This window comes from Quercus suber, unplaced genomic scaffold, assembly GCF_002906115.3.
Source record: "Quercus suber isolate HL8 unplaced genomic scaffold, Cork oak 2.0 scaffold_38, whole genome shotgun sequence".
Classification (NCBI taxonomy): domain Eukaryota; kingdom Viridiplantae; phylum Streptophyta; class Magnoliopsida; order Fagales; family Fagaceae; genus Quercus; species Quercus suber.
Window position 1 is genome coordinate 253,197 of NW_027069503.1, and position 20,150 is coordinate 273,346.

Consider the following 20,150-nt stretch of genomic DNA (forward strand, 5'->3'; position numbering starts at 1 on the left):
TCTTTTTTTTTTTTTTTTTTTTTTTTTTTTTTTTTTTTTTTTTTTTTTTTTTTTGCATTTGATTGTTGAAGTTGCTAACGCATTTGAATGTTGTGGTGTTTTTAATCATAGATATTAGAGTCAATGAGGAAGGTGTTGAAGATATTGAAACTTTGCTTTGAATGGTGTTGTTGGATACATGATAGGAGTGCTCTGGTGGATTGGGTGCTATTGGTGTGTGGGGTGCTAAAGGCTGGTGTGTGGCGTGCTGATGACTGGAGCGTCGCGTGCTGATGGGCCAAGGGCTATTGCATTTGGATCAGAGGGTGCTGCTACCATGTATATGGGTCTAAGTCATTGTGTTGTTAGTTAAGGAATAGTTGTAATTGGTATTAGCTATTAAGGAATGGGTGGTTAGTTAGTTAGTAGCAATTATAGGAAATGCCAATGTATCAATACAATTCTATTAGGGTCGAGTATAAATGGAATGTAGGTTTTAGATGAGGGTATCAATGAGAAATCTAATGTAATTCCTGTGTCTTTTCTTCTTCTTCTTAATCTCTATTCTTTTCTCTCTAATCTCTCACTGTTCCATTCTTTCTTCAATCCCTGTTTCTTCTTATTTGGATAGGGATAAGGTGATTCTTATCAATACATGACTGGTGCATTAATTGCTTTACGCTATAACTCCTCCCTTAAATTGACAAAGGGAGGAGGGTATCACTCCCAACTTGTGTCAAAGGGATGAAAAATGAGTCTTAATGTTGGAGTATTATTGTGCTTCTACATTTTGTTCTCTAGTGTTTCATTTTTGTTTTTTGCTTGAAACTTTAATGTGTTTCTAAAAGAGGCTTCATTGTTTTTGATTGCTAACATTTGAAATATTATTTAGGAGCATACAAATTGGACCAATGAGGATACACTAAATGACAATCTTGCAGAGTGTCTTGGTTTGTTGTTTTGTTTGAGAGAGTATGTTATTCGGGTTCAAGCTTGCACATTTTTGGGCTACTGTTTACTATGTGATGAAGTAGAGATGTTTGTATCAGATGTGTGAACTGTCAAAATGTTGAATCAATGAATGCATTGACAAATGGAAAAAGCTACTTTGCTGAGACAGGATTAATTTTGGTTGATATTAGGCGACTCATGTTAAACTTTGAATCAATTTCCTTTCATGTAGTGTAAAAAAACTTGTAACTAAGCAGCTAGTGAGTTGTAAAATTTTCTCAAGAAAAGGAAGAGCCTTTGGTGGGAATTACAGGAATGTTCTTTCTTTTTGTTAGCCATTGTACTGAAAGATATTTCTTAATAAATCAAGTCTTTTGTTTTACAATGGTTATATTCTAATTGTCCACACCACAAGTTCACAAAAATTGCTTATAATTAGCATTTGAATTGAAAATACTTTTCATTGTTATTGGTTATATTCAATTGGATAAATAACAAGTTGAGCTATACAATTTTTTACTAGAGGATGAGAAGGCATAACAAAAGAAAATATACAAAAAGGAATGTAATCTAACATTTCCTATAAATATGCCTATTTTCATTGCCTTCAAAATACAAAAATAAGAGAAATGATATGTCTACAATATTTTTACAACATTTTTACAACAAATTCTAAGTGGCAGGTTGTTACTGGTTATTATTATTGGAGCAAAAAAGCAATCTTAGTGTTAGTTTCTAATTTGAACAAAAAATAACTATTGTAGCTTTCACTCCTCTAATTATTAGTTACTTGATTAATCTTCCAACTTGAGAACTAGTCAAAAATCTTCCAAGTTGAATACTCATATGATAACTTCTGAGTCAAATCATTTTTGTCTAGGATTTAGTTGTGTAAAACCATTTGAGAAAGAATTTTACACAAATAGAGATGGACATTTTTCAATTATTAGTAACAAGGTGATAACTATTGATACAAATAAATAAACATAACTAATGAAGAATAAAAAATAGAAATAGCAAGTATTTTACCTGACTTAGATGATTCAAGAAATCATTACTTTGAAGCATATTCATGAAGCTGAAATTTGGAGAAGCACTGCTCCAATAGGAAAAGGGGTTCTACATTCAAATTAACTCAAGCTTAAATGTTAGATATTTTTTTAAATGAATATTCTATTACACAAATCAATTATTTATTTATTTTTATTTACTTTTACCTGATTTGGATGTTGAAAATGACTTAGACTAATGGTTGTTGGCATGGCAAGAGGAAGGAATACCTATCAAATATTATAAGAGATTAATATGGTATCATTAAAAAAAATAAATAAATAAAGAAGATGATGCAAGGGGCTTAGATCATACTTGATTATTATAACTTTCATCCAAGGGTACACTAGATGGGTGCTTTGGCTGGCAAAGACCTGTACATTATGGAGCATAGGTTGAGTTTTGTGAATTAATAACAACTGTTCTAAAGGCATATAGTTTCATAGAACAATTATTATTGGTAAAGCTAGCAATATTGTTATTTTCATAGGACTTGTGTGATGCATGTGGTACATGAATAACAAATATTCCAAAGGCAATATAGACAAGATAACATTATAAGAAAACTTGATAAATGCATACAATATACTCTCAAAACATCCAGAAGTTGCTAAAAATAAATCTATTTTCCTCCATCTCATTAAAATTTGAAAGTCAAAGAAACCTCCAAAGCACATCCCTGCTTCAGCTATTCATCAGAACATTGGAAAGAGATATTTGTAAAGTAACTATCTATCTTCAATTCATTATTCTCATCAGCAGCCCACCTTGATTCATGTTCCTACAAACATAGCATTGTTTTGAATCTTTCTGGTCCAAGTTATAGTGAGAACTTTGATGTCACTACTACAAGAACTCATCTTGAATAGACTAACTACAAGATAACTCTCCCTAGAAACCAGTGATAACAAGCCTAAGTAACCGACATATATTTCACCAAACTATCCCCTTATAACTTGTTCTGTTTGGGTAAGTTTTAGAGATGAATTATTCTCTATAAACAGTCCAACTCTAATTTTCTCACGCATAGACACATTAACCATGGATAACCTTCCAAGCAAGTAGCTTTAAAAAAATTTTAAGTTTCTAATAAATTTACTCAACTAACCAAACAAACTAGTTTTTGGCAAACAATTACCCTAATAAAAATGAAATAGTAACTAGTCAATAATTTCACAGCCCTTTCCATAACTTCTCCAATTTCACCAAAATGTGATGAATTGCCAAGTTTCCTATAAGTTATCATCTTCCTACCATTTTTCCAAATGAAATGGTATCTGTGTTGAAAGTACTAATGAGTTGAAATGGCAAGTGTCCCACAAGTTATTGTCTTCAAGTAAAAGTGTAAAAATAATTTATCAAATGATGAGTTATAGAAAAGATGGAATGCCATTTATTGACCTTCAAACTGATTTTATTCAAGCCGACCAGTAACAAACACAGAAATACATAAATCTCCTAGACTAACCAAAAAAAAAATATATATATATATATATATATATTCTTGTAGCTTGCACAGTAAAGATTTACATGATAATGTGTATCATAAATAGTAACTAGTCAATAATTTCACAGCCCTTTCCATAACTTCTCCAATTTCACCAAAATGTGATGAATTGCCAAGTTTCCTATAAGTTATCATCTTCCTACCATTTTTCCAAATGAAATGGTATCTGTGTTGAAAGTACTAATGAGTTGAAATGGCAAGTGTCCCACAAGTTATTGTCTTCAAGTAAAAGTGTAAAAATAATTTATCAAATGATGAGTTATAGAAAAGATGGAATGCCATTTATTGACCTTCAAACTGATTTTATTCAAGCCGACCAGTAACAAACACAGAAATACATAAATCTCCTAGACTAACCAAAAAAAAAATATATATATATATATATATATATTCTTGTAGCTTGCACAGTAAAGATTTACATGATAATGTGTATCACATAATGCATCATTTATAAAGAGTAAGCACATTTTTAAATCAAAATACTTGAAAGTCCTCCATATAAAATTGTTTAGAAAAGAATCAATACGTTTAAGGGCATAGCTAGAGCTTGTTGGAAGTTCTCTTCTTGACAATTGCTCTAAAAAAGGGAAAGGAAATCATGGGTATTATTCACAACAAACCAATATTTGAACCACACTACTAACATATATATATATATATATATATTTTATCAATATAAAATTTAAATAAAAGAACAAAGACTTACTTGATCTTGTAACATCTTTTAATGGCTTCTTTTTACGCTTCTCCAAGTTGCTTTTGAGTCTTGCATTTGTGACTCCTTTTGGTCGTACACAAGGGGGATCTAATATTGGCAAACTATTGAGAGAGATATCTGTCTTCTCAACATCATCAAAGACATTATTAGCAACAATACTGTTTTCTTTTTCATCACCATCTCTAGCCCATTTAACTGCTCCATATCGTTTTCAATGAATTCTATCATCTCTCTTACTTTTCTTTGGCACATTTCAGTATGTCGAGTTGTTGCTACACTTTGTTCGGGGGCCATTTTCGGTTGCCCAGCCACATGTGGTCCATTGGAAGGATGACCTTATTAGGCCCAGGTTCTTTTTGGAGAGTTGCGTCCAGAACTCAACATTAGGCCACGTGGTTGAACAGCTACCAGCATACTTTTAAGCCTACAAAACCATTAAAGCCAAAGTCTAAGAATCACGATAATGGTTAAATAAATATGTAATTTGTGTTTGATATGATAGGTTTGATTAGTAATTGTAATAGTAGTTGAGATAAAGTAATTTGTATTTAAAGGTGAAGTAACCATGGAGTCAATGATGTAAATTTAAAGATATGAAAGTAGAGTCACTTATTTTTGTATGGTTTGTAGTCTAGCTGTGTAGCATCAGTGAGCTGACAGGATTCCAGTAGAATGCCAGCGGTAGAGGCTAGTTAAGCTTGCCACTCTTATCATGCATTTAAATGAATTAAGTCTTGGTTAACAGTTGTAATAGTAGTTGGAATAAAGTAATATGTTTTTAAATGTGAAGTAATCATGTAATGATATAAATTTAAAAGTAAGGAAATAGAGTCACTTATCTCTAATGGTTTGCAGCCCCAGTGGTGTAGCATCAGTGAGTAGACAGCATCCCAGCAGAGACTTTGACGGTAGATAGGCAATTTGCCATAATAACTTCAAGATTGAAGGGGAAAAATGGGTGCAACTGGAAGGAGAAAGAGTATGCCCAGCTGTGTGTAGGAGCTGGTTAAGTTTGACCCTCTTATCATGCACTTAAATGAGTTTTCCTCTTGACAATACTCTTTTATTTATTGTGAAATTATGAGTAGCGTTGCCTTCCATGAGAAGGACTTTTGTATGGAGTATATGTGTCTTCTAAGAGAAGGGCTTTATGTAGGAAGTAGTGGTGCCTTCTAAGAGAAGGGCTTTGACATAAGATCTTGGTGCCTTCTAGGAGAAGGGCTTTAGTAATAGAAGTTCATGTCTTTCATGAGAATAGCTTTTAGTATGAGTGTTAGGCATCTCTTGAGAAGTGTAGATATGGTAAAGATATAGATATTTTGTGAGATGTAGTATTTGTAATATATATGATATATGGAAGTATAAGAGACATGGAGGTTAAAGATAGTAGAAATATGAGATTATAATTACTGGAGAAGTTGTAGAGACTACTTTTCAAGAAGAAAGATTTTGTAAGAGAAGAGCATGGAGATGTGCTTAGATATTTGGAGATAGGAGCAATAAGATAGCTGTAAAAGAGTATTGAGATATGTTTATAGGCAGCAAAACAGTAGAATTTCAGAGTGAGAGAGTATGAGAGCAAAGTTTAGAAGAGTTGTGGTGTGTTATATATAATGATATAGTAAGTGTGTATGAGATTGTGTAGGAGAAGTGAAAAAAGAGATGTTTAGAGAGATGGGCAGTAAGATATATGTATTTTCAGAATATGGAGAGTGAGATAATGAGTATATGAGAGTAATAACATTGTAGTATGTTTAGCAAAGCTGCTGGGATTTTCTGCTAGGATTGTATGAAGGCTTATGAATGGCATTTATGAGTTAAGGGCTAAAGAGTTTGGTTCCTGATTTAGAAACTAAAAACCCAAAAGCTCAATACTTCATTAAGAGCTTCAGAAGATCATTCAAGGGAGAAAGAAGTTTATGAGAGAGTTCTCCATTGGTGTCCTCTTTGAGGTGTTGAGGAAGGGTCCCTTTTAGCTGAGTTTAAGGGGGTATTTTAGCAAAGAATTTCAGCCAAAATCTGTCCCAAACAGTAATGAATCTTCAGAGAATTCATCTTAAAATTTGGCCAAAAATGGTATGTTTAGCTTTAAGGTATTCTTACTATTTCGGGTAAGAGCTGCTGGGGAAAAAGTGACAGAAAAGGAAAGTATTTTAGCAAGAAAAATGTAGTTTCTTTAGTTGGTTTTGATTTTAGTCAAAGTGAAAAAATCAATAATGCTTAAACTGCTAGATCAGCTGTTATAGCTGTTCTAAAAAGGCTGTCCCAATTGTCAGGAAAAGCTGTGACAGCTATCATGAAAATGTTGTTTGCTTTAAGCAGAACCAATTAGGCTAGATGGGTCATTTCAGACTGCTAGAGAGGTCATTTCAAGGATTTGGCTAAAAAATAATAAGATCTCTTTGGAGGGTATCTTGCTATTTTGGGTATAACAGCTGGCTGCTGGGATTTCAACATTAAATGGCTGATGATGTCACTCTCAGCCAGGTGTCAAGTGCTGAATACATTGCTAGGGTTCAACTGGAAATGTTTTCCTTTTCGGGTGTTTGTGTTTTTGGTACAAGGTTCTATTACAACACATTTCTAGTAAATAATAGAAGGATTGGTTGATAGTCAAATGTCTCATTGTGTTGTAACATAATCTTGGTGAGTAAGAAAAGTATTTAACGCTCTACTCTGGCAGCTGGCAAAGAAATATATGGTCAGATTGTGGCAAACAGCAGCTAGGTATTAGAGATATCATGAATATTTTGTATATAGAGAGAGATAAAGATAGCCAATCAGATTAGGTCATGTGTTTGAGCTGGATTTTAGCTTAAAGAAGTAATAAGATTTATGTCGAATAATATAATGAAGTTTCTAAATATGTATAGCAATAGCTAGGGATTGAATGAACAGTTATCTTCCCAGCAGTTAGATGACTGGGGATATTGAGTATTTGTCACATGATGAAAGTTAAGTTTTAGGAAAAGAGCAATAAGGAATTTTATCATCTAAAGTGCTACATGATAAGAGGTGCTTACCATATGTTACCCGTTACACACGGACTCGTTAGAGTTCAGGGAGTTGAAGAAGACACGCCAAACAACATGTCTCTTTTATCAACTTTAAACCCCTAGAGCTTTACTGAACATATCTCTTGACCCTCCAAACCACGATTCCCAAAGTTTCCCCAAAGAGACTTATGAACTTAGATCATAAGCCAAAGATGAGATGACATACCTTGGGTTTTGTTGTCATTTTGTGAAAATATGGGCTTTTATTGAAGAAGCTGCTTGTCATGAGTGTAAGAGAGGTAATATGGGCCATGAATCTGCCTCTTGAAGTAAAGATCTCGCGGGCCATGCGAGTCTAATCCATGTAATTGAATGAGATATGAGCTTACTTTAGGCTTTAAATAGATTTATCCAAAAAATTAATAATATGTTGATGTGGCATGGGTTGCCAATGAAGTAATGCCACGTGGACCGAAAAAACAGTCCTCAACACACTTTTTGTGAAAATTTCATAAACTGAGCGCATTAATTCGTTACAGCGTGAAATCACTGATAACTCATCATTTGCACTTGCTGGTTTTACATGATCACATAAAACACTATCTTTCTTTGCATCTTTTGTCAATCTTTTCAAAATATACTAAATAGGCAACTATGTGACATTTTTCACAATAAGTATTCGTAAAGCATATCAACAAAGTAACCCCAATTTTTCAAACATTTTACAACTACATGTCACAACATTATTCGAGGAGTTAAATTGGACAACACGAACCCTATGACCACCTCCTTCGATAACTTCATAGGTAAAAGACACTCCATCAGAATACACATCTTGGTGTGTGACCCCTAAGGTAGAAGCAATTTCTAACTCAAATCTTTTGAAAAATGTAAGAGTATAAACAGATAATGCATGTTTCAAAAGTCCACAATTCTTGACTATTTGAGAAGATGTACCTTGTTTGCAACGAAAATCTTCTTCTAACTCTTCCACCTACATATTTTTTGAAGATTTCTCATACTCGTGTACAAATTATGTTAGCCTCATTGTTTTGCATGCCATATGTTGAAAAAAATTATTTACATTCTCACTCCTTGATGAAGCTTTCATTCTTGCAAAGAAAATGTTATGAGTAAAAACTGAACACCACCTTTCCCGATTTTCATATAAAGTGTTAAGCCACTTATTGCCCACCAAATTGTAATCTCTAAGTAAGGCATCCCAAGAAGACTCAAACTCTGATTTAGTCTCACAATTATAAAGATTCTTATTGAATCTACTCTTGAATTCAGGAATTCCACAATGCCTTAGTAAATTTTCTGCAACATTTTTTGAGATATGTCATAAGCACAAGCGATGACATGTATCAGGAAACACAACTCTTATAGCATTTTTCACTGCTTGACATTAGTTAGTAAAAATTGTCTTTTTTTTTTATTTTATTTTTTTATTTTCCATTGATTCTTAGAATGTTTTAAACAACCAAGTAAAAGACACAGTTGTTTCATCCAATAAAAATGCACAGCCAAAAAGTACATTCTTCCAATGATGGTTGACACTTACAAATGGGGCACATATCATATTATACTTGTGAGCTCGATATGTAGTGTCAAAACATATAACATCCCCAAAAGAGTTATAATCAATCCTTGATCTACCATCTCTCCAAAAAAAATTTGTCATTCAATTTTCTTGATCAACTTGAATTGCATAAAAAAAAAACATAGGATCTTCTACTTGCTTCTATTTAAAGTGGTTTACTAAACTTTGAGCATCTCCAACCTCAACATTGATTAACTTCTGCTTGTTCACCACATTATAGCAATCTCATTTTATAAATCCAACATGTTCAAACCCTCCAGCTCCCTCAACTAAATAGGAATATGCGCTTATTGATCTTTTACATGCTTCCTTGAAAGTTTTTATAACACCTAACTAAGCATCAATTATTTTTCGATTCGACCTTAGAAATGGCCTTTCTTCTGGCTTTGCAAGCTCATAATTATGAGTAGGATTGAAGTGAGTAACCTTCCACTCACCATTTATCACTGTAAACCAGATACTAACTTCACAACTGGTCCTAGTTTGTAATTTTTTGAACTTCTTGTCATCCAAATTGTCACTATCTCGTGGGAATCCTTCTTTTGAACACACATAATCTCGTTGTCTTACAACATTTTTTGCATATCTGATTTTTTCCTTTCCGAACACTAAACCCAATTCGAATGGCATAGTCATTGTACAATTTATATGCTTCATCCTCACTATGCACCACCATTCCAAGCAAAGTTTCAATATCTTCAACACCTTCCTTATTGACTCTAATATCTATGGTTAAAAACACCACAACATTCAAATGCGCCAACAACAGCAACAATCAAATGCAAAAATAATAATAATAATATATTATTATTATTATTATTATTATTATTTTATTTATTTTCTCCTTCCCAGCAACGTTATAATACTGAACGTAAAGTCTCAATTAAAGACTCATTCTAAAAAAAAAGACTTGCAATCTAGAGTTAAAAACAAGGGCCCATAGTCAGCAACGTTCCATTCCAAGCAAAGTTTTTATCTTGAGCTTTTTATCAAACATGTAGAAGGCACTGTATTATAACCTACATAGAGACAGAACAAAGTAAGAAAATAAGACTTTCAAGAGTGAAATGAGACTTTGTAACATACCTTGACCAGCCATGGTTAGTTGTGATGGTGAGCATTGGATTCTAGCAACAACTTCAGTCATAAGAGAAAAGAAAGAAACAAGTTAGAAAAAGTTAGACCCAAGAACAAAGTTAGTTCAAAATCTCATAGAGCTTGTTCATGCAAAGAAAAATTTCTTCAATGATGCAAGGAGGGAGAGAGAAGAGAGCTGGGCGGTTTGGAAATTTTTGGATTTTTCCTCTTTTGGTGAAACGGCTAAAGCAGGTCTGGAGGAAGGAAAGTATATTTTTGTTATTTTAAAATGTTGAAGTAATGTTGCAGCAAGTGCGTTTGCTGACTCAACTTTCGTTTTAATACATGACTGTTTTTTATTGGTCCATATCAATAGAAGGACCACGTCACTCCTCCACCGGAGGAGCAAATAATTTCTCGTCGGTTGAGGGGTTTAGGAGTTTGGTTTGAGTGTGGCCCACCATTGACCAAACCTGGGTCCAAGGCAGTTGGTTCGGACACGAAGCTCGAAGGATGTCGGGAAGCTTGGAACTTCGAAATCCGAGAAAAAGTGTCATTATGGTGAATTTTTGTGGGGACACAGTGCTTGGCTTCCTTACTCCCCAAGCCTATACATAGAAACGTTTCGAACATTTTTCTGTATTTTCCTTTCTGCCCCTGCGACTCAGTGCTTGGCTTCCTTACTCCCCAAGCCTATACATAGAAACGTTCCGAACATGCTTCTGTATTTTCCTTTCTGCCCCTGCGACTCAGTGCTTGGCTTCCTTACTCCCCAAGCCTATACATAGAAACGTTTCGAACATTTTTCTGGATTTTCCTTTCTGCCCCTGCGACTCAGTGCTTGGCTTCCTTCTATACATAGAAACGTTTCGAACAGTTTTCTGGATTTTCCTTTCTGCCTCTGCGTGTTCTATAAATGAGTCAGGTCTAATGTTGATCTCTACCGGTCAAGGAAGACTGCTTGCTGCTTTTATTTTCTACATATCCACAACATTGAGTGATAACAGTTAAAGCTCGCGTGTTTTGTAGTGTCTCTCAATCTTTGTCGACGTGAGTGATAACAGCGAGTGAGCTTGGAAAAAAAGAGGCCATGGCGACACGCCTAGTAATAACAAGCGAAGGAGGGAGCTACAATGGAAGAATGACCCTTTTTGTGATCCTATCTTGTATGATGGCTGCCATGGGAGGTGTTATCTTTGGCTATGATATTGGAATTTCAGGTACGTCTTACAATAATATAGTTTAGTTTATCATGTCAGCTTTCTTCTTAGCATAGTTAGCCATTAATCCATTGACATGCTCAACCAGTTCATGCTATGCTAGCTTTAGGCCAGTATAGTTTTCTTTTCAGCAAAGTTATTGTCACATCTTTGCTATACTAGCTATGAAATTGAAGGTGTTATATTTGGATCAGCTTGGATGATTGTTTGTTTTCCGTTTTCTGTTATCACATATTGGTCTATATGAACAATATTATACATTTATACTACTATAACCCTTATTATAATTTTTTTTTTTTTTTGCGTGTCTGGGAGGCCATTATTATAAGGACAAGAATTTGCTGCAAACAAGATTGCAGCACTTCCTGCATATTGATATACATGTCAAAATATTAGAAGGACCCATGATCAATTTAAAGAAAACTTCCGTTAACTTCTGGACGTTTCTCTCTCACGCGCACGGACAAAATAAAAATGCAAATCCTTCTCTTTTTTCAAAACCCCACCAACGCTCTCTCTTCCTTCCTACGATAATATTTTTTCCTTCTTACCCATAGCTCTTCATCAGTTCCAATTTTCTGGTAGTATTTGATAACATCAGTATATACCCCTTTTAATGATTTCCTTTAAAAGCTTTTAATAACATGTGGAAATCACATTCTGGTCCAAAATAAATGTGATCCTGCATGAGCCGTGAAACAGTTAGGTCTCTGGACCCATGACAAATTTTAATGTTTGTGAGGTTGAATCAAAATGGAATCATCTTATTTTGTTACAGAGAAGATGCAATGATTTATAGGGTGAAATTAACCTGTACCTGTAAAGTTAGTGATTTTATTTTACCTGTAAAGTATTAAAGTTAGTGATTTCTGGCATTGGAGATGATATTTGAACGTAACTAAGACGTAAATCTCTCAGGCTGGTTAAGTTTTGAACTAAACCATTTAGACTTGTGACATGTAGCATAGAATCATATGACAGATCAAGGGATGTCAACTTGGAAAGCTCTGAAAATTTTGGCGAAATCTGGCCCAAAAAAAATTAGTTAGAGAGGTTGAGATATGTCAACCTAGAAAGATGGCTGTTCTTCTCACTTCTCACTGCAACTCAAAATCCCAAACCACCGCATCTTAAATCCATTTTTGCCAAGACATTGAGACACCACAAAAACCACCGCCACTGCCACAAAATCTCTGCCAAACCACCACCAAAACTTCCGCCAAACTCCACAGATTGCACAAATTGTTCAAACCCATAACCATCAATTTCTCCAACCCACTCAAATTCTTCACACGAATTCAAACCTCATCAAAATCAAATTCCAATAACCCATTAAACCCCATTCAATGAGAAACCCATAAATTCATTACCAAAAAAAAAAATGAGGAACCCATAAACCAGAATCAAACCCCAAAATCCATCAGAGTGATCAAACCCTCATCAAAATCAAATCTCAAAAACCCAGAAAGCCCCATTCAATGAGAAACCCATAAACCAAAATCAAACCCCAAACACTCATCAAAATTAAATCTCAAAAACCCATTAAACCCATTCAATGAGAAACCCAAAACCAAAATCAAACCCCAAACACTCATCAAAATCAAATCTCAAAAACCCATTAAACCCATTCAATGAGAAACCCATAAACCAAAATCAAACCCCAAAAACCCATAAAATCCCCATTCAATGAAAAAGCCCAGAAACCAACCCACAACTGCGAGCTTCAGCCATGGTGGAGCGGCGGTTTTTGGCGGCGGAGTGAGACCGGTGGAGAGGGTGATTTGGATGTGGTGGGGCTGTGCTGGGCACAAAGGATGCGGCTGGGTATCTGAGAGGAGAGAAGAACAGAGGAAAGAGAGAGAGAAAGTTGGTGGGGTTTTGAAGAGAGAAGGATTTGTTTTATTTTTTTTCCCGTGCATGTGATAGAGAAAGAGGTAGAGAGAAACGTTAAGAGCTAAATAGAGTTTTTTTTTAAATGAGTCATAAACAGGTGTCCTTTTAGTATCTTGACACATATACCAATATGTCCCTGTCCTATGTTAGTAACATTAAAATATCTGTTTGTTTGTACCTACACACGTTTGTTTGCCTTGGGTCTATTTTTGTTGTTTTGCACTTTTTGACTTTTTAGTTTAGCAAAACTGTATTCACCTATAAAATAAAATAACCCAAAGGAGAATAAAAAGTTGCCGCTTGGATAGTTGGATCCATCCACTTAAGAAAATAAAACATTATTTGATTTTAATTTTAGATGCGTGTGACTCCACATTTTCATCCCCTTACATGTCCCTTTAATTGTATTTCCAATAATATTTAATTATTTTCATGTGATTAGTTTTCTTTACTTTTTTTTTTTTTTTTGAAAAGGTTTTCTTTACTTTTAATAGGTAGTGAATAGAAGTAATTGCATGCATCAATTAAATCACAAGATGTGAATATATTTTGAAAAGGTTTTCTTTACTTTTAATAGGTAGTGAATAGAAGTAATTGCATGCATCAATTAAATCACAAGATGTGAATATATATATATATATATATATATATATAGTAGTACTAATGTATTACTACTAAGGGGGGTAATTGCCCCCTGACCTTCTCAAAAAATTTCAAATAGTAGTAGTACTAATGTAGTTTTCCCTATCTCACAAAGGACAACCAATTTGTCCCTCCCTTGCATGGTGGTCAACATGGCTCAAAACCAATGTGATTGCCATGTGTTAAAATTGTATTGTTCAACATGCCAAATAATTATGAAATCTAAAGAAATATGAATTAACCTTGGTATCTTTAATATTTGTGGGGTATGAAATCCAGTTTTTTTTTTTTCTTCCTAAAAATCCATATTATAGTTACTGTTAATGCGATGAATTATCAGCATATGTAATAAAATTATTAAAATTTGTGACTTTATTATTATCATTCTTAAAGTAACCACAAATTAAAAAAAATTAATTAAAAAAAAAAAAAACCTAGGTAAGCTTTATGACAGGGTCTGCTATTGAATTTGAGATAGCCACATAGTTACAAGCTTTATCTCCATTATAGTTTAACTTGAAAAGGTATTAAAATACTTAAAAAACAAGGGAATTTTTTCTTAATATGCTATGAATTGATAACAAAATACTCCAAAATTGGGGTATCATATCTTAAACAATCAAAGATGTATCATAGATTTTTTTTTTTTTTAGAGAAACAGATGTACCATAGAATTAGTCGTGAAGATTATTACAAATTAGGTTATTATACTGTGTTCAAAGCATATTAATAATCTTATAAATAAAACATAATAATAAACACGTTGAAGAGCTCCCTTGAGTAATTAATATAACATATAGAGACACACTTTAACCCAAAAGGTCTAATCCCAATAGGTATGTGCTCAATTATGTTATATTAAGTACTCATTCTTCTAATCATTATTTAATGTGGGACTTCACTCACACGTGTATGCCCAACAATCTTTCTCTCATATGTGAGTCTCTGCCTCTCTATGGGTTTCAAGACCTCTCTATGGGCCGTGAACAAATCCTACTCACTCCTCCTTGCCTGATGAGCCTTTTTCTTCACTAGTGTAGCATTTATGGGCCTTCACATGTCAACTCCACATGTCTTTTATCCTCTCTTCACTAGTCATACTTACTCCCCCTTGCCTAATGGGCCTTTTTCTTTACTAATGCATCATCCATGGGCCTCCACATGTCAACCCCGCACATCTTTTATCCTTTATGGGAATCTCGCACTTCACCATTGTCTGGCACCATTGGCAATAATACTCCTTTGTTGGGATTTTTCCAAGATCATTTGTGTATGCTTTATGGGCCTGCTTGGTGCAATATACCATCCCCGCTCCTCCAGCTAATTTGCAAAAGGGCTTCAAGTACACATATCTCGTTCCTGCTCCAACTACAAAAGGAATCTTAATAACCTTGCCACCTTTGCTCTACATTACCATGAGTTCTGATACCACTTGTTGGGGAGGAAAAACACTTTGGGGAACTTCCTTGACTAATTAATATAACATATAGAAACACATTTTAACCCAAAATGCCTAAGCCGAATGGATATGTGTTCAATTATATTATATTAAATACTTATTCTTCTCATCATTATTTAATGTGGGACTTCACTCACACGTGTATACCCAACAACACCGATATTGTGAAGAAAAATAAATAGACACATAAATTAACATTTCAATGATTGGGCAGGCCTACACTTTATATCAATTGATAACCTAAATTTCATAATCGATCCAGAAAATATCGCAAAAAACTACTTGCTTGAGTTGATCATGCAGTCACTGATCTGGATTATATTAAAAAAAATTATTAGGTTATCATCATTCTTATTTATTATGTTCAACCATTGTACAAAATGTTGAACAATTATACTTATGCAATGAACTATGAAGGTGGAGTCACTTCTATGGATTCATTTCTGAAGAAATTCTTCCCAGAAGTGTTCACTAAGATGAAAGAAGACAAAAAGATTAGCAATTACTGCATGTTTGATAGCCAATTGTTAACTTCCTTCACGTCTTCACTCTACGTGGCCGGCCTCATGGCGTCCTTCTTCGCCTCCTCAGTCACAAGAGCCTTTGGACGCATGCCATCAATCCTTGTAGGAGGAGCTGCATTCCTTGCAGGTGCAGCCCTAGGCGGTGCAGCTTTCAATGTCACCATGCTTATGCTTGGTCGTGTCTTGCTTGGAGTTGGGGTTGGCTTTGCAAACCAGGTAGCATATTAAGAAAATTATATTCATATTAATACAATATTCACAATTAAGAATATTTAGTGTTTGTGTATACATATTAAGATTGGATTGACTTTTATGATGGTAGAATTTTATGACTATATATATATATATAGTCGTTTATATATTTTTTCCATGCGTATAAAAAAAAAAAAAAAATAGATGCTCTAAAGCCTCTAATTTTCTAATGCATGCTCTCCTATTCAGCCTTCATACACAAAATAAATTACTTGCTCTTTTTTTATGTTTTTGAGAGACAAATAAATTACTTTCAATTCCATATACAATGTATACTTTCATTAAAAACAGAAACTTTGGTGATTAGCCAAACTTTTGTTTTAAACACTCTATCTCACTAGAAGGTATTCTATTTTGATACTTTATAAAGGCAAATGACCAAAAGTTTCACTATAATTAATTTCTTCTCCCACCATACATCATTGTCTATTTCATATTTCTACGGATAGAAGATCTTTTCTCAGCAAAAAAAAAAAGAAAAGATAGAAAATCTTTGGATTGGATATTCTCTTTTACAACAATAGTAGTGTCTTTGCAGGCAGTCCCCCTATATCTCTCTGAAATGGCTCCAGCAAAACATAGAGGAGCATTCAGCAATGGCTTTCAATTCAGCATTGGAATTGGTGCTTTATCGGCTAACCTCATCAACTTTGGTATACAAAAGATCAGAGGTGAATGGGGCTGGCGAATCTCTCTAGGAATGGCCGCTGTCCCTGCCTCAATTCTAATTCTAGGTGCAATTTTCCTTGCTGAAACACCCAATAGCCTAATCCAACGCAATAATGACCACCAAAAGGCCAAACTAATGCTACAACGTGTCCGAGGTACCAATGATGTGCAAGCAGAATTAGATGATCTCATCAGAGCTAGTTCCATGTCCAAAACCATTGAACACCCATTTAAGAAAATTGTACAAAGAAAATATAGACCACAACTTGTAATGGCTATAGCAATACCCTTCTTCAAACAAGTGACTGGGATCAATGTCATTGCATTCTATGCCCCAATATTCTTTAGGACAATAGGTTTGGGTGAAAGTGCATCACTTTTATTTGCAGTCATGACTGGGATTGTTGGTACTGTCTCAACCTTCATATCCATGCTTGTAGTGGATAAATTTGGTCGAAGAGCTTTGTTTACAGTAGGAGGAATTCAAATGTTTATCTCACAAGTTCTTATTGGTGCAATAATGGCAGCTCAACTAGGTGACCATGGTGGGCTAGACAAAAGGTCTACATATTTGGTTCTGATTTTGATATGTGTGTATGTTGCTGGATTTGGATGGTCATGGGGTCCATTGGGATGGTTGGTTCCAAGTGAGATATTTCCCTTGGAGATTCGGTCAGCTGGGCAAAGTATTACAGTGGCAGTGAGCTTTCTTTTCACTTTCATAGTTGCTCAAACTTTTCTTGCTATGCTATGCCACTTCAAGGCTGGGATTTTCTTCTTTTTTGGGGGATGGGTGGTGGTGATGACTGTGTTTGTGTACTTGTTTTTGCCGGAGACTAAGAATATGCCAATTGAACAGATGGACAAAGTTTGGAGGAAGCACTGGTTTTGGAAGAGAATGGTGGGGGAAGTGAGTGGAGAGAGTAAGACAGAAGGACCATGATGCATGATTTGCAAGTCCTCTGTTCTTTCTTCTCCTTCATGGTCCAAAACTACAAAATAGGGTGATGGTGGGATTCAATTCTAAATGTATGACACAACACTAAGACCATGTTTAGTAAGCTGGAATAGAATCACAATCAATAGAACTGCTATTCCTTTGAAATTATCATTCAGTTCAGTTATGTAGTTGTATTTTTGTTACTGGTCCTTTAACTAAGGATTAAGGAGTGGTTATTTCTTATCATATAAGCCAAGTAACAGTCCAAAAAAATTATTAAAAAAAAAAAAAACCCAAAATCCATCATTAGAAAATGTTGATTATAAGTATAGTATAAGTGTAATCAATTTATACCATGATATGAAATTTAATTAAAAAGACAAACAAGTTACAAACCTTTTTTTTCTAATGTATTAATTTAATTTCAAATATGTATTAACTTTTGCTATGAAACATGTATTTTTTGAAAATAAAAAGTTTTTTTTTATATATCAATATTTCATTCAAGCAAGTAACTACGTTAGCTATTAGAATTTAATATTTATCAAAGATGTTGTCAATATATATGTGTGTGTATGTGGAGAGAGTGATATGAATAAATTACAAGGGTATTAATTTTACAATTATTGAATTTACATATAAATGAGAAACCTAAGAAGAGTGTAAATATAATTATTAAAAAAAATTAGAAACTTGATAGGAATATGATGTAAGCAATGTGTGTGATTTTTTCAGACTTCCGCAACATCACAATCATGTTATATCAAACTATGAATTACAAATTTATAGTTTTATTTATGTACTATCATCAAACAGATCATAAAAATAGACAATAGTTGTTCAATTACAAATAGTATTCTTCAGAATCAAGGATAGAACCATTTTTTGGCCTTAGGGCCATGTCCCCCTCCCCTTAAAATTTGAAAAGAAAAAAGAAAAAAAGAAAAAAGAGGGAAGTGTGTGTATATATATAATTTAACAATTTGGTAAGTTTGGTTCAATAAAATTATATTTGTTATTATAATTTTATTGAACATTTAACAATTGTTGTTATTATTATTATTTTATAAAATCGTAACAATTATTATAAGAGTAATAATTTTCCTGAATACAAAATAAAAATTCTACTATAATTTAATCTAAGTATATATGTGTGTGAAAGTTTTTTTTCTGGAGATTTGAACTTCGGCCCTTATCTCTCATACCCCACAAATACTTATACTTGTAGAGTGACCATCACACCAAGAATCTATAGTAGTATTATAAGTGTAATAATTGTGGTTGTTCGTTAGTGACTTTTTTTAAGTAAAGTTGAGATAATTAATTGTTGTGTCATTCTCTTTATTGACGGTATATCTCTATATATTATAAAACCAAAGATGTTTGACTATTTTTTCACCTTACCAAAATTTAACGCATAAGTTTTGGAGACCTCACAATTTTCCACTCATTTTTTAATTTTTTAACTAAACCCTTTGCACAAGTTTTGAAAACCCCGTCTACAAAATTTTATCCATGAAAAATCTAAACTAAAAACCTACAAACGCAGAAAATCACCCCATTGACAGTATACCCACCAAGCCAATGATCCAATCCAACAGATTTTGAGCCGCCCAATGTCTACCCCTTTTGTTGGTAGTGAGTTCAGATGTTTTGCAACAATGTAGTGAGGTGTGGCAAAGGCATACCAGAGGAGAGGAGTTCGAATTGTGAGTGCTTACAAAAGAAACAAATATTGCTTTGAACTCGTTCAGGTACACCCTAGCGAGATCATGAGAACTACAAAAGCACTATTGGTTGAGTTTCATATCACATTAAGTCATTCTCAGGTTGTTGCAAATAGAGACTAACTCTTCGTTTTATTATTGTTTTATTTGTTGTTTATATGAATGAGGGCAAAGTTCCTATTTTGGGTTTAAGAATCTTTTTGACATTGAGTTTTATTCTAATATGCATGTTTATTTTTCTGGATTAGTGATATTATGCACTATAAGGTTTGAAATTGTAGATTATTTTGTAGGTTTTGTTAGATTTTTTATTTTTATTTTTATTTTTATTTTTCATAGGCAGATTCAACAAAGCAACGAAGTATAAGGAAATATTAATTCTTGGGGAGTGCCTCTCTCTTGTTGTGCCATTAGCTGAGAAGATAATTTATTTTCTTGGTATTATTTATTTGTTCTTTAAAGTGAACTCCACATGCTTGATGAAATGTGTAAGTCAAATTTTATGGATAGTTTAAATAGGTTGGATAAAGATCTTGCATTGGGTTTAGCTTCTATTTGCAAATAACCATTTGAATGATGAGAATATGAGGTGTTTCTCCTCTTTAAGGCCTACTTAGTAGGTAAGGATGAAGTTTGCCTAGGAAGTACTATTGTGGTAGTAGCTGATTAACGAGTTATGGGATGTAATAATAGTGTTAAGCTATTGGGAAACACTACTTTTGGAACTTAAAAAGCTTTAAGCAATGGGTTTTTTTTTTTCAGTCCTAGCAAATAGTGGTTATTATATGTAGTCTTCTCTATAAAAAGGATTAAGCTTCAACTTGGGTTAGTGATTTATATGATAGTGTAGACATAATGGCATGTTCTTTTTTCCATTTACCTCATGTTCACTTTGTTTTTCCCCTTACCTTTTTTAAACTTACAATTTTTTATCTTGAATGGA

General features: G+C 33.8%; 1 protein-coding gene and 1 long non-coding RNA gene across 2 annotated transcripts in view; both read left to right on the top strand.

Annotated features, from left to right (window-relative positions):
• The window catches only part of LOC136066526 (uncharacterized), a 2,677-nt gene extending 2,148 nt beyond the window's left edge, over window positions 1-529 (top strand). The window contains exon 2 of the long non-coding RNA XR_010628019.1: window positions 112-529. This is a non-coding gene — a long non-coding RNA (uncharacterized LOC136066526). The remainder of the gene's footprint in view (window positions 1-111) is intronic.
• Window positions 530-10,657: 10,128 nt separating this feature from the next.
• Window positions 10,658-17,732, top strand: LOC112015499 (hexose carrier protein HEX6). Its single transcript, XM_024047902.2, has 3 exons — window positions 10,658-11,101; window positions 15,513-15,835; window positions 16,410-17,732. The coding sequence occupies exons 1-3, from the start codon at window positions 10,972-10,974 to the stop codon at window positions 17,481-17,483; spliced, it is 1,527 nt and encodes a 508-aa protein (XP_023903670.2). The 5' UTR covers window positions 10,658-10,971; the 3' UTR covers window positions 17,484-17,732.
• Window positions 17,733-20,150: the final 2,418 nt, after the last annotated feature.

Excerpts from the sequence above, each read along its gene's own strand:
- LOC112015499 (XM_024047902.2), top strand. The coding sequence starts at position 10,972 with ATGGCGACACGCCTAGTAATAACAAGCGAAGGAGGGAGCTACAATGGA. Across the intron at positions 11,102-15,512 it reads CTATGATATTGGAATTTCAG|GTGGAGTCACTTCTATGGAT; the intron begins GTACGTCTTACA and ends TGAACTATGAAG. Across the intron at positions 15,836-16,409 it reads GGGTTGGCTTTGCAAACCAG|GCAGTCCCCCTATATCTCTC; the intron begins GTAGCATATTAA and ends GTGTCTTTGCAG.